Here is a 13391-nt window from a genome sequence, read left to right as displayed (position 1 = left end):
CGAGAATTATCGGGTCCGAGGAAATTAAGCCCAAGACCCGCCGAGGCAGATATTGAACCCTGGTCCCGGGCCAGACCTCTGCGTCAGGGTCTGCCGCTCTAACCATTTGAGCCACACTTCTCCAGAATACTTAAGTTAACAGCCGTAGCAAAAGACAATGGCACTATCAGTAAGTGAAAAATATAAGTCATTGTCCTTCTTCTTTTCTGCTTTTACAATTGCAATCCAAGACCAGAATTAGTACCGTATAAGCAGAAACAAAAGGGCCTGGCCCAGCCCTGCCTCTTTCTGTCTATTACGGGCTAAGACGGCCCGTCTTAGACCAGTCTTCGCACGATCGTCGCATGTGCCTGTCCCGCGTTGCGTGACAGCCGTGAGGACTTTACAAGCCCCTCCAGGGGCTGGGTCAAAAGTGTAGGGTGCAGATTACTCCAGGGACCAGCAGCAAAGGTCCGGTTCTTCTCTCCCGGTCTCCCGCGAATCGTGGGACTGCTGCGAGGACTTTTCAAGGCCCTCCAGGGGCTGGGTCAAAAGTGCAGGGTGCAGATTACTCCAGGGACCAGCAGCAAAGGTCTGGTTCTCCTCTCCTGGTCTCCTGCCAGCACTTATAACACTACAGTACATGAAGTTCATGGCCATTCTTGACAACTCTGGAGCTATATCTGTTGCAGTAGTCTGCACCTCAGAAGGGAGTTTCTGACCAGGAATTGTTGCTGCTGCCACTGAAGTAGATGATTCTCCAGCTTTACTCTGCTTTAGATGGTATAACATGGACGTTGTCCCACATGAATATTCTTTGTTCTGCCCTCTAGAGAGGGTCTTGTCATACATTGTGCATTGCACTAGTTTTGCAGCAATCCTTGATTCCCCATAAGTTTGGGTAACAATGGATAGTGTGATGTTTGTTTGGAGGTTATGGTGTGTTTAGATGTTGAAAGTTATTTTTTGAGACTGTTGTTTTTTTACAAATAATTTGTTAAAATAAATTTAAACCAACATGTTCTAAACAGTTAAACTCAAACTTTCTGGAAAATATGTCTATATATCTATTTTACACTTTTTCATTTGAATTTGGGACTATTAATTTCATTGTTAAGAAAGAAAATGCATTTTGATGTAGTTATTTTGACAAATGAATACAAGGGAGAAAGTTATATTAGTATCTTACTAAATAACTACACTAAATCTTTATGAATGTGTTTATATGCTTATAGTTAATAACGATTGTTTTGGTATTTCCAAATATATGTGTTATAGATGCTTGAAGAAATTGTTTTAAGTTAAAACGTATTGTTAAGGATCTATTAGTTTTGTTGGTGATAATAATGTGATCAATGTTGTGTTAATTGATATTTTTTACATTTTCCATGTTTACTTATGGGCAATGATATTAGTGTTTCTGATATTTTTGTTATTGAGATATTATTTTAACAAATTGGGGCGACCAATGGTGGCCGGCAGAGCTGGGACCAACTCCAACTCCGGTATCGGAATTAAAAAATCTGGGAGTTTGGCTGGATGCTGGTCTTACCTTTGTGGGACATACTAAGAAAACAGCAGCGCGCTGTTTTGGCCTCCTTAGGGGCTTAAGACCTGTCCTTAAGTTTTTTGATGCCCCAACCAGGCAGCTGGTAATCCAGGCCACTGTCATCTCCCGCCTGGATTATGCCAGCTCTCTCCTGGTGGGGGCTAACCTGGCTGAAATTACCCGCTTACAACGGGTACAAAATGCTGCGGCTAGAGCGATTGTTGGCCTGCCCAGATTTTGTCCTGTGTCAAATGTCCTCCGCTCCCTGCACTGGCTTCCAGTGAGGAAGCGAATTCATTTCAAGGTCCTTTGTTTGACCTTTAAAATTCTGAAGGGTATAGGCCCCCAAATTATGTCTAGCCTCCTGTCCTTTTACGTTCCTACACGTACCCTCCGTTCCCAAGGCCAGGCTCTTGCTGTTGTCCCTCGATTCAGGCTCTGCCGGGCGGGCGGACGCTCTTTTAGTGTCAAAGCCGCAACCATCTGGAATTCCCTCCCGGCTGAAATTCGCCTGTTGGAGGACCTTATGCTTTTCCGGAAAGCTATCAAAACCCTCTTGTTTTAATCTGTCGTCCTAGTGGTCTTTCCTGTCTAGTTTTCTGTTATGTTGTGTCCTACCTTGTCACTGCGCCAGGACGCTCCTTCGCTGGAGCAGCTGTGCGCATAACAAAAATCAATAACATAACATAACATTTGTAAATTACATTTGTGTGTTGGATGTTAGTGATTTTAATAGTTAAGTAGACAGAGTCAATATTTTTTGTTATTGATATTGATATCATTTCTGATATTTGGGTATTTTGATACATGTAAGTAAGTTAAAATTGTCAATCAGGGACTAGCTGAGTGTACACATGTTTAAGGGAGTCAGACCACATGCTTGGAACTTGAGTATGCACTCAGGGGAGAGTTGACACCATGTCCTCATGGTTCTCAATTAATCTCAATAGTTCAAGGAGACCAGTGTGTTGTCCATACTGCAAGGGGCCAATTGATGGTTGTATTTCCAATCACCCATCTGGAGTGAGTCAGGGAAAGCCTGAGGCCATTTTTGCCCTGTGAAAAAACTTGCACATATGCCAGGCAGCATCAGTTGGCTAATTTTATGATCAAAATTTGTTCAGCTTCCAATCAATGGGACCATGTTATTGGGGAAAGCACAGTGATTGGCAGTGAATAATTAAATGGGGAGCATCTGCCTTGGAATAAGGGTCAACTTCCCAAAGAATAAACATTTCCTCCATACATTTTCCATCTTTAGGTAGTATAGTAAAGCAGCCTCTTTACAGCTGTGTGTTATCCCCAGCATGGAAAATCTTAGAAGTGGGATGAGTAAATCGGACCATTTTAGAATTAGACACTTTCCCCAATGTGGCTTGGTTTGAAATGGAAATAATAAATCTGACTTCTTAGAGTCCAACATTTACCCCAGTTTAGCTTAGTTTGGAGTGGGAATAGTAAATGTCACTCTTTTAGAGTCCAACACTTCTCCATTGTGGCGAAGTGTGAGTCCACCACTTTTCCAAGTGGATAAGTTTGGAGTGGCTACAGCAAATCAGACGGTTTTGGAGTCCATCACTTTCACCAATATGGCTTAGTTTGGAGGGGGGGCAGTACACCTGACAACTTTAGAGTCCAACATTCTACACAACGTATCATCGTTTGGAGTGGGAGTAGTAAATGCAACTCTTTTCGAGTCCAAACCCTTTCCTAAATGTATTTAAGTTTGGAGTGGGAATAATTACATTGCTGCTTTGGAATCCAGCACTTTCCACAATGCTGTTACATTTGGAGTGGAAATAATAAATCATACCCCTTTAGAGTTCTCATCACTTTCCCAATGTGATATAGTTTAGAATCAAAAATATAAATCTGACCTTTTTAGGCCCTTTAGAGTCCAACACTTTCACTAAGGGGACTTAGTTTGGAGTGGAAATAGTAAATTGTACCTATTTATGGCCCAGAAATGTCCTTAATGTATCTCAGTTTAGAGAGGGAATAGTGAATGTCACCCTTTTAAAGTCCAACATGTTTCCTAATGTGGTTAAGTTTGGAGTGGAAGTAGGTAGGGTGATACTATTAAAATATATTACTTATACTATTGTATTATGTTTGCAGCATTGATATTTAAAGTGGATTTTTTAGTTCAAAAATAGCTTATATTTTCAAATAACCACATGACAGTTTATAAATTCAAATATAAAATATACATATAATACAGAAGAGAAACAAGAGCTAATATCATTTGTGATGGGGCAAAAGTAAGGAGTATAATAAAAGGGATAAGGTAACAAAACACAAACATTTTCAGAATGCATTGTTTATACATTCAGACAAGTGAGACCACCAAGGTGGATTCTGTAACTTTATGTTAGATAAGGAAGAAACAGCTTGATTAATTCCTCTTTGTAAAACTGATCAACTCCCACCAACTGTGATAGGATAATCCACCTGATCGCTTCCAATTAGACATAATAGATTTAGCCCCCAAAGGTATTTGAGTACCAAATGACTTACAAGATTTCTGTTTAAAAAAGATTTAAAACCTTTGATATATAAATATGTGAATATGATAAATATTACTATGCAAGAAGAACTTTACACAAATTGCATCTTATCTTATATAACAGTGGTTCCCAATCTGTGCACTGTGGTACCCCGGGGTGCCGTCAAAACTAGTCAGGGGCACCACGCACCAAGCACACAGTTTGTGAACCACTAGGGTCACATTCACCACCTATTTTGTTTCCTTCGGGCACTCGACCAATATTAACATGCAAATTTCTAAGCAAAAAATTAGGTAATAAATTAGTGGGCTGAGAGACTTGATTCCCCGGAAGTTATTTGTATCTGAGAGCAGACTTTACTAAACAAAACTTTAATTCTGAACTTTATCAAAACTGCACTGGTGGTTTCTTATGAAAAGCTAGTTATGTTTATGATCCCATTTATGCTTTGAAACAGCCTGAGTCAGGTATAAGTTTGTTTAGGTGGTCATTCAGGGACTTCGTTTGTCTGTGTCCAGACAACCTGGTTGCAAGAGGTTGTTCTACAGCATTGTATTGTACTTGTGTTTCTATGGCAATTCATACAACTGCAGAAGTGCTGAATCCCAGTTATGAGTGGGTAGTATACTGCTCCTTGTCACTGCTTCGGTGGGAGAGTGAGTGTCTTTAATGTGATCTATATCAGTAGTATTTTCATGTTGTGCTTGAAGATTAGATGCTTGTAATGGCCTGAAAATTCTGCCAATAATCAGGACTTGCAAGCTTATCCCTCCTGGGACCCAAAAGACAGAACACTCCACAATACTTACCCAAGAAAGGAACAACAACAATAAGTGCAATTCTATAGCTCTTGCCAAGAGGCTCGCACACAACAACAATCACAACAACAACAAAATATCACAAACATCCTGGTGACAGGCACTGTGCGGGAGGCTATTTGCCGCTCCTCTCCGTGTACAGAATACTCACCCGGGAAGGACTACAAATCTCCAACGCATACATCTCCTAACAAAGCTGGGGGGTGGGAGAATTAGAATTTTGCTCCTTGCTGGGAGCCGGCCAACCTTCCGTATCAACAATTACGCATTGGAAGGGAACTTACCCATCCTTCCACAAGCATTTGGTCAATATGGGGCCCGTTTGACCTCCACAAGGAACACAGACAAATAATCATATACTCATTTATTAGATAGTGAAGAAATAGTTCATGGCAGGCCTTCTTCACATTAGCACCTAAGCAATTGCTAAACGCAATCAGTGAAACATATATAGAAATTACATGTATATAAATGTATTGGACCTGAAAATAGGAAAAGATAGTTAGGTAAGGTCAGTAGGAATATAACAATTAGTGGAACACCTCACCAACTGTCTGCACATCCCACTTCCACTTCGCCAGAGGGGAGCCCGTTTCTCCGCCCGAATCGGGAGACAGGGCAGTACTATTTGCTCCACCGTCACAGCTGCACGTCTGCCCTGTGTTGGACTTCCGGTGATCAGGACCCAGACACCCCCGTTAGTACCAGTGGAGACGTAAGACGAGGCTCCTGTGCAGGGCCAGATAGATATTCAACTGGAGCCAGCTTCCACTCAACTGGCCTGCCCATCTCTAGTTGGGAGTAAGCTCATACTGCACGTTTCCTACAGCACCATCAGGTCACTAGTGGAAGGAATGTAATGCTGCTGGGGTCCTTTAGCATTGGAGGCATGGCCGTGGACTCACACTGCTATGGTGACAGTACTGACAGGAACTGCTGATAAAAAGCTCACACTGCTAGCTCGTATATCAAAGACATGCTACTCAAGGAAGCTATCATTTCTAGGACCCTATGGAATAAACAGCAGGGAGAGATCATTGCTACAGTTTTAGCACTTGCAGGGCACTGCTGAGGAAAGGCCATATTACCTGAAAGTGTCATCTGCTCCAGGCATTCTACACCATAAGCAATGCTTAGACCTCATTCAGAACTGGAAGTTCAGCACCGATATGAAGCTCAGTCCTACAAGGTTCTGTTATTTGCCAGGAAAATCTATCAATAACTAGTCCAAACCTGAATCTGTGGCGTGAACCGGAAACAATTCTGACCCCAACTTTCATACAACCCCAAGTCATTTGCATTCACCCTGGACACCAACCTCAGTCTCAAGGACCACACTGCCAAGCAAACATGGAGCGCCTGGTACCATCAGATTGGAGACAATAATGTGCACACAAAAAAAACTAGACAGTAGGCCCAGACCAATACACTCAGTATCTGAAACAATATTCCTCTACCTCACAGGGCCTCACAAACCCTGCTCAGGAACGAGCTAAAGCCACCTCTTTAAAGAGCACTACATCACAGTGCAGTAACATTTCCCTTCTCTGACTAGCCTGTGTCCCTCCAATCAGTCGTTTACACTGCATGGAGCTTCACAGTGGATAGGGTAGGATTGCATCTATGATGATAATACCATCATCGGCTTCATCCCAAATATTATCAGGGAGAAAAATGGAAGTACTCCTAAGGCCGGGCTTACATCCCCCCACGGAGCTGCTGGCCAAAAAGGTTTGGTAACCACTGCTATACCAGTTACCAAAACATTGTTGCTGTTTTACATTCAAATATCATATGGACTAATAGTAATTGGTTTGCATACTAGATGCAGGTAAAAAGCATCTAAGATTCCATTTCCAAATAAGCCCCCAATCATCATCAGTAATTAGTCTTTTTTTCTCATAATTTTTGTTTTTTTTAAACACATTTTTATTGATTTTACAAACAGCAAAAATGGGGCCGCAGGTTCCACCCCTGGCAGGTAGTACAGTTACAGTCAGAGTATTTGAAAGAGCAATGTGGCATTATTTGTTGTCAATATCATCCAGTCATTCATGTTGTGCAATCATCTTTATATTTACTGCCATCAGCTACATCCTCCCTGCTCCTACTGCCCTCTGACCCCGCCCCACTCCCCCTTACCACCCCCCAAGCGTGCCTTGGAGGTCCAAATTGTAACAGAATGTCTCCACTTATTCAGAAGGTGTCAATCTTGAATGGGATAGTGCTGTGACTTAGTGTGTACCAGCTTGTGAATGTAATGTCATCTCTGTTATCTGTTTTTCCTCATTGATGACATAAATAATGAGTTACTTTTTACAATAATGTGAATAAAGCATTGTATACTTCTTAATGTAATTTGAAGTGAACATGCAGAGCAATTTAATTTAGTCTAGAGTTAAGGAGGTTTAGAAATCTTTGAGATATTTGAGTATAACAATTTAAGAGCTGTTTTCATCCATAAATAATGTTAAAATTCATCGTAAGGAGGGTGAAACAAATCCATTAGTTGTACAATTGATATTATTCAATTAATCACCCAGACGGGAAATGCTTATCAAATGCCAATCTTGCCAATGTATATAAGTACCGGAATATTTGATTATTGGCTTATGCTGGATTGAAATTAAATTAGACTACTTAATACTATGAGGAAGTGAAGTATCTGAATTCAACAAAGCTCTGATTGTAGACTATAGCCAGTCAAATATTTAGAAACAGGCATAGGCAATAAGACGGATATGGAAAATGGATAAAATTGTCACGTTATCTACTAATAACGTTTTAGAAACAATGACACTGCTATTCTTCCTAAACCACAGAGATCCTTGTATTATTAATAATGTCCAGGAAAAATGTTGTAAAGTAGGCAAATTAACTTCACCATTTATTTTAGAGGCTTGGAGTTTATTTAAAGCAATGTGTTTTTTGTTTTGCCATGCAAAATGACAGATTAAAGAATGAATGATTTACAGGACATTTTGTAGGAAAGGAAATTGGTAACATATTAAGTAAACAAATGATTTTAGGAGAAATAAGTAAACAAATGATTTTAGGAGAAATAATAATTTTAAAGGCATCTATCCTCCCCCACCAAGTTAAACAAAGTGTAGGCCATTTAAATATAATCTTCTATAAGCTTTTTAAAATTTTGAAAAATGTATGTCATTAAGAGGTAAAACGTCTAGTTTACTTCCAGGGAGGAGATGTGGCTTAGTGCTGTTATGTTATGTTAAAAATTGAGCTCGCATACACCCGGTGGTTTCCTGGCACTAAATACGGGCGGTTGCATTCACATGACAGTGAGCTCAATTATATGAACTGGTCATAAGAAGTGGTCGTAGTTAGTTCGAAAGGAAGAAGATTCCAAAATTGAGGAGCCACAGTTGTGAATCTAAGGCCCCCATATTTCTTACGTTTTAACGAGTTGAGAGTCAACAGGTTCTTGTTAGAAGAGCGTAAGTCACCAGAAGGGACGTACCATTATAACTTAGAAGCAATAAAAGCAGGGCCGCGTCCTAAGAGGGCTTTAGAGATGGTGCAGCCTAACTTGAAGAAACAGCGCTGGGACAAAGGAAGCCAATAGAGGCTCTTCAGCAAAGGTTTAACATGATGGTGCTTAGGTTGAACAAGGATTTGCATGGCCGCATGATTCTGCACTAATTGCAGACGATGTAATTCGTATGCTGGTATACCAGCATACAGGGAATTTGCTTAATCAATACGCGAAATTACCAGGGCAAGGACGACCTGGGTAAAAGCCTCGGGGCCAAGAATCTACTGATCTTCCGGATTCTTCGCCGATGGAAAAAACAAGCTGAGACCACTGAGCTGATCTGGGCCTTCATAGTTAGGTCATTACTGATCACAATTCCCAGACTTTTGACAGAGCTGGCTGGGAGTGGGGGACTCCCTAGTAGTGGGGGCCAGAAATTAGAATTCCTCAGATTGGCTGGCCCACCAGTGAGAATCAGCTCAGTTTTATCAGGATTAAGTTTGAGCTGGTTGACTTTGATCCAGTTGCTGATAAAACTAAATGTAGATTGAAGGCTTGCCACTGATGAAGCAGATGAGTCAATATTAAACACTAGCTGGAGATCGTCAACGCAGTTAAAAGTTGTGACCTCTCTTTTATGCAGGGCCAGAATCAAGGGTAAAATATACAGGTTAAAAAGAAGGGGTGAGAGGGAGGAGCCCTGCAGGACCCCGTATGTCAGTTTTCTTTTTTCAGCTGAGAAGTTAGCAAGGCGGACTGCATGAAAGCTGTTGCTGAGGAAGGAGGAGCTCCACTTCAGGCCCTGGATACCGGCGCTGTTGACATTGTCAATATCAGAAGGTGCTAGTCGACCGTGTCAAAGGCAGCCGACAAATCCAGGAGCACCTGATTCAGTGGAATGTGCAGGTCTAAACCCTGCATGATCGGAGTCCAGATAATAAGATTGTTCCACAAACGAACTTAGACAATTGGCAACAAGGAGATGGGATGATAATTGCTGGGGATCAAAGGGTCAGAGATGGGTTTCTTCAGAATATGGACAACTTTGGCAGTTTTAAATAAGTTAGGAACAGTACCTTGAGCATGGGAGTTGTTTAGAAGTGATGTAGGGGGTCTGGACAGGAAAGGAAACCTTTCTGAAGGATGTGAGGAGGGCAAATATCTGTAGGGGAGTCAGAGCAGACCTTTTTAGGTAGGGCATAGAAAACGTCTCTAGTGATTAGAGGGATTTGGTCACGGTGAAGGGAGTTTATGTGTGGGCACAGGAGGACCAAGGGTAATGTAGATCTAGGGCTACTGGCCTTAATGGTGGCAATTTTCTCAATGAAAAAGGAATTGAGAGAGTCACATAAAAGTTGTGATGGAGTAGGTTTTGCAATGATTCGTTCTGGCTTAGCAAGTTCATCCACTATAGAGAAGATGTCCTTGGCTTTGTTGGCTGATTTTAATATTCTTGAGGAAAAATATTCTGCTTTGGTCTGGAGGATAGCACTTTTGTAGTCTTTGAGTAGAGACACAAAAGTAGCCTTTTTATCGTATCAATAGTCACAGCTCCACCTACGTTCGGCTTGTCTCAGAGCCAGTTTCTTCGCTTTTAAGTTGTCAGTGAACGAGCATTGGGCGTCAATCGGCCTCTTAATTTTAATTTTCCATATGGGGGCTATGCTGTCTCTGGCAGATTCAAGTCAGGTGTTGATGTTTTCTGCCTGGGTGTGGGGGGACTCCTCCTAAGCAGTTGGGGATGAGGCAGTAAGCAAGAAGCAAAATTCCTCAGTGTCCACCGACCCCAGTTTCAATCCATACAATTTTCTGGGGAGCTTGAGTAAGGGTGACACTGGAGATGAAAAAGGTGATAAAATGATGGTCTGACCATGTGCAAGGGTAGATCAGCGGGTTGGAGATTTCCAGATTGGAAGTCCAGACCTGAGCAAGGATGTGTCCCTTGATATGGGCGGCTGCTTCTACATGCTGCATACAGTTCATTCCCGCTAGGAGGTCAGTGAGTTCAATAGAACAAGAGCTTTCCCGTACATCGTTGGGCCAAAAGTTGTGATCCCCAATTTTCAAAATTCTAGAATGATTGACAACCAGTTTGGCAATCACATCGCCCAACAGCTGGGGGAATGTAGGCATGTGATGTGGGGGTCTGTAATATAGGGCACAGATAAAGGCAGAGTGATGGGATTCACATTTTTATAAAAGGCTATCGACTGAAGTCACTAATGAGGTAAATTGATGTTTCTGTTGTATTATAGCTGCTACCCCTCCTCCAGCTTTACCCCCGGGTCTATTAGCCTGAAGGATGTAATAGCTATCTGGGATTGCAGCAAGGACATCAGGAGCAGATTCCGCCATCAGCCATGTTTCGAAGAGGTGACCAATATCTGGTTTATCAACATCTAGGAGATAGAAGATCTCAAGTTGATGTTTTACCATCGAACGGGTTTTTAGGTAGCAGATTGAGAGTCGCTCCTGCGTCCGATATATGGGAATGCCGGGAGCTTGCCGATGCTCATCTTGTCGATGCTCATCTTTGTTAAGGCCCTTCTGTTCATGTGGGTTATAAAGATTTTCAGAGTGAGTGTCCGTATGGGTTAATATCCCGAACTTGTCAAGTTTAATCCGGGTGCAGGAATCAATAGCCCGATTTCCTTGCATTGATTCAAGTTCAGAGCCTTGTGGGTTGTCTCCCTACACCACAATTAATTCAGATGTATCAACTGATCTGATTATGCCTGCAAAAAAGCCATGGGAAACTCAACTGCACCCAGGGCCTTGGATCCCGCATGACTCGAAGAGCCTCCTGCATTTCCTCGACGGTAATCTGGGTATCTAACTGGCTCTCAAAATATTTATTGGGATTCCAGCATTTGTTATTTTCTGCCATTGTAGGACACCGGGGACACTATCGAAGCAGGTGTAGAACGCGGTATTGGAGGTGATCGTGGATCGTATACAGATGTTGCGGGCAATGAGATTTGACAATGAGCTTTTCATTTCAATGTACAGTACTCTGCTGCTTCCTATCTGGGTTTGCACTATATAAATACCAATACATACACTGATCAAATAGCCTTAAACTTTAGAGTATTCAGAAATCATGGAGTAAATGAAAGAAACATATTTTAAAGGGTCTGTTACAAACAATAAAATATCACCAGTCTAAGCTGATAGTTTTATATAAGTATTATTTATTTGTACAGTGCAAAGAACAACCCTGTCTAATATGTAAGTCTAATCTAATAAACAGAGGAAACCATCCCATTCATAAACAAGTAAGCAGAATGAGCTATATTGAACATTTTACAATATTAACACATTTTGTACCAAAATTACATTATGGCCTAACACTAAATAAGAATTCCAAAGAAAAACTATTACAAACTTTTTCAACATCTAAAGTTACAACGCCACATGGTTTTTTAAAGTAAGAAATGTTTACTAAACACCTGACAGAACAATCTGGTAATATTAGTTGAGTGCCTAAGTTTCAGAAAGCCAGCATGAATGATTGACTGGATTACCTGTGCCACTTTGATGCGGACCAACATGGCAATATGGGTGCCAAGCTCAGCAGTACTGGAGATGTGGTTGTTTTATTTATTCTTGATATTGGTTCAGAGGCACCCTGGAAAATATTATACATGCAGTTTAAAAAAAAGTCAACTTACTTGTAGCTCACATTGCTGGGGGAGATAACACTCTCTGCCTCTTCAATCTGCGATTTACTGATATCAACCCCAACAACCTTCTCAAAGTAGGGGGCCAGGATCCGTGTGCTCTGTCCAGTGCCACAGCCAACATCCACCGCAAGGACAAAGGGCTTACCTTTCTGAAGAAGGACGACAGAAGAGTCTTAGCAAGCCTATCACATGAATGCTTGGTTCGTAAACAAAATACATATTATAGTGATACTGTGCGCCAGATGCCTCTTAACATACAATGACAATCATATTTAAATTAATCTAATCGCACTTTAATCAGATATACCCTGCTGGAGCAGATAAGAACTTAAAATATGGCCAATTCATCTGAAATAGAAGCAACAAAATGCATAATTCTCTAATGCAACCTACAAAACGATGTAATTAAAGCGTTTATTAATCAATATACACTAAAACAAAAAATAGGGTATATGCCATTTTCAAATCACTTTGAAAATAAAACAACTAAGGGGTTACATATTTTTATTTCCTATTCCTAAAGAGCTCACCCAAAAAAATAAATTGACAATGATCTCGCTAAAACAATGTTGATTTTTTTTTACCTCAGACCCAACTTAAACCTGAGTTACTCTTAGTTGTGACCATCCTCAAAAGGATGAAGACAACATAACGTACCATAACGTATTTTGAAAGGGCAGCTTCAAATCTTTGGTTATTTGGGTGCTGAATAACAAATGACTATGGCTACGCAGCTCAATGATAATGACAAAAAGAGAAGATGTCCGATGAAGAGGACAAAACTCAAACACGGGAACGCAAAACAAGGATATAGAAATAGGATGATGAACGCACTTCATACCTCATCCCAGACTCTAAGAGAAATCTTAGAGCTTCAAACACAAGTGGACAATATTCTAAGCAAGTTACAAGCAATAAAAAAGGTGCTTGAAATCACCGTATGTGTAAGAAGAACAGGAGTAAACCCATAAACCACGTTGGGATGGGTATGCAGTAAAAATAAGGACAATTCCCAACAGGTATCAATGAAAGTCAGTTTGAACAGTGCATGCAATCAGCATTACATCAAGAAGAAACAAGGAGTCTCAGAAAAGTTTTGAGAGGCTTATTATTAGCCGAATAAAAGAAGGGTATTTCACATGGTAATACAGTTAAACAGCACTGTACAGAGCAAATCATGTGACAACCCGAGGGCACTTGGTGAGAGGTGATATATGCAGTTGGTGAAAGTGCAAGTGCTAAGGTGAACAGCGTGAACGACGCATAGTGATAAATAAAAATACAGTGATGGCTCCACACGGTCAAGTTGCAGTCACTTAAAACATGATTAAACAGATGTACAGGAGCACAAAACGTAAA

The 13391-nt window shown here is 41.1% G+C and overlaps 1 protein-coding gene across 1 annotated transcript in view; it reads right to left on the bottom strand.

Annotated features, from left to right (window-relative positions):
- The window catches only part of LOC144824808 (putative methyltransferase DDB_G0268948), a 529359-nt gene that overhangs the window by 365013 nt on the left and 150955 nt on the right, over positions 1–13391 (bottom strand). Inside the window, exon 3 of the mRNA XM_078683810.1 lies at positions 12021–12181. Coding sequence (XP_078539936.1) covers positions 12021–12181 — 161 coding nt within the window. The remainder of the gene's footprint in view (positions 1–12020; positions 12182–13391) is intronic.

Source organism: Lissotriton helveticus, chromosome 3_1 (assembly GCF_964261635.1).
Source record: "Lissotriton helveticus chromosome 3_1, aLisHel1.1, whole genome shotgun sequence".
Taxonomy (NCBI): domain Eukaryota; kingdom Metazoa; phylum Chordata; class Amphibia; order Caudata; family Salamandridae; genus Lissotriton; species Lissotriton helveticus.
The sequence above is the reverse complement of the archived record's forward strand: the minus strand, read 5'-3'. Positions and strand labels throughout refer to the sequence as shown.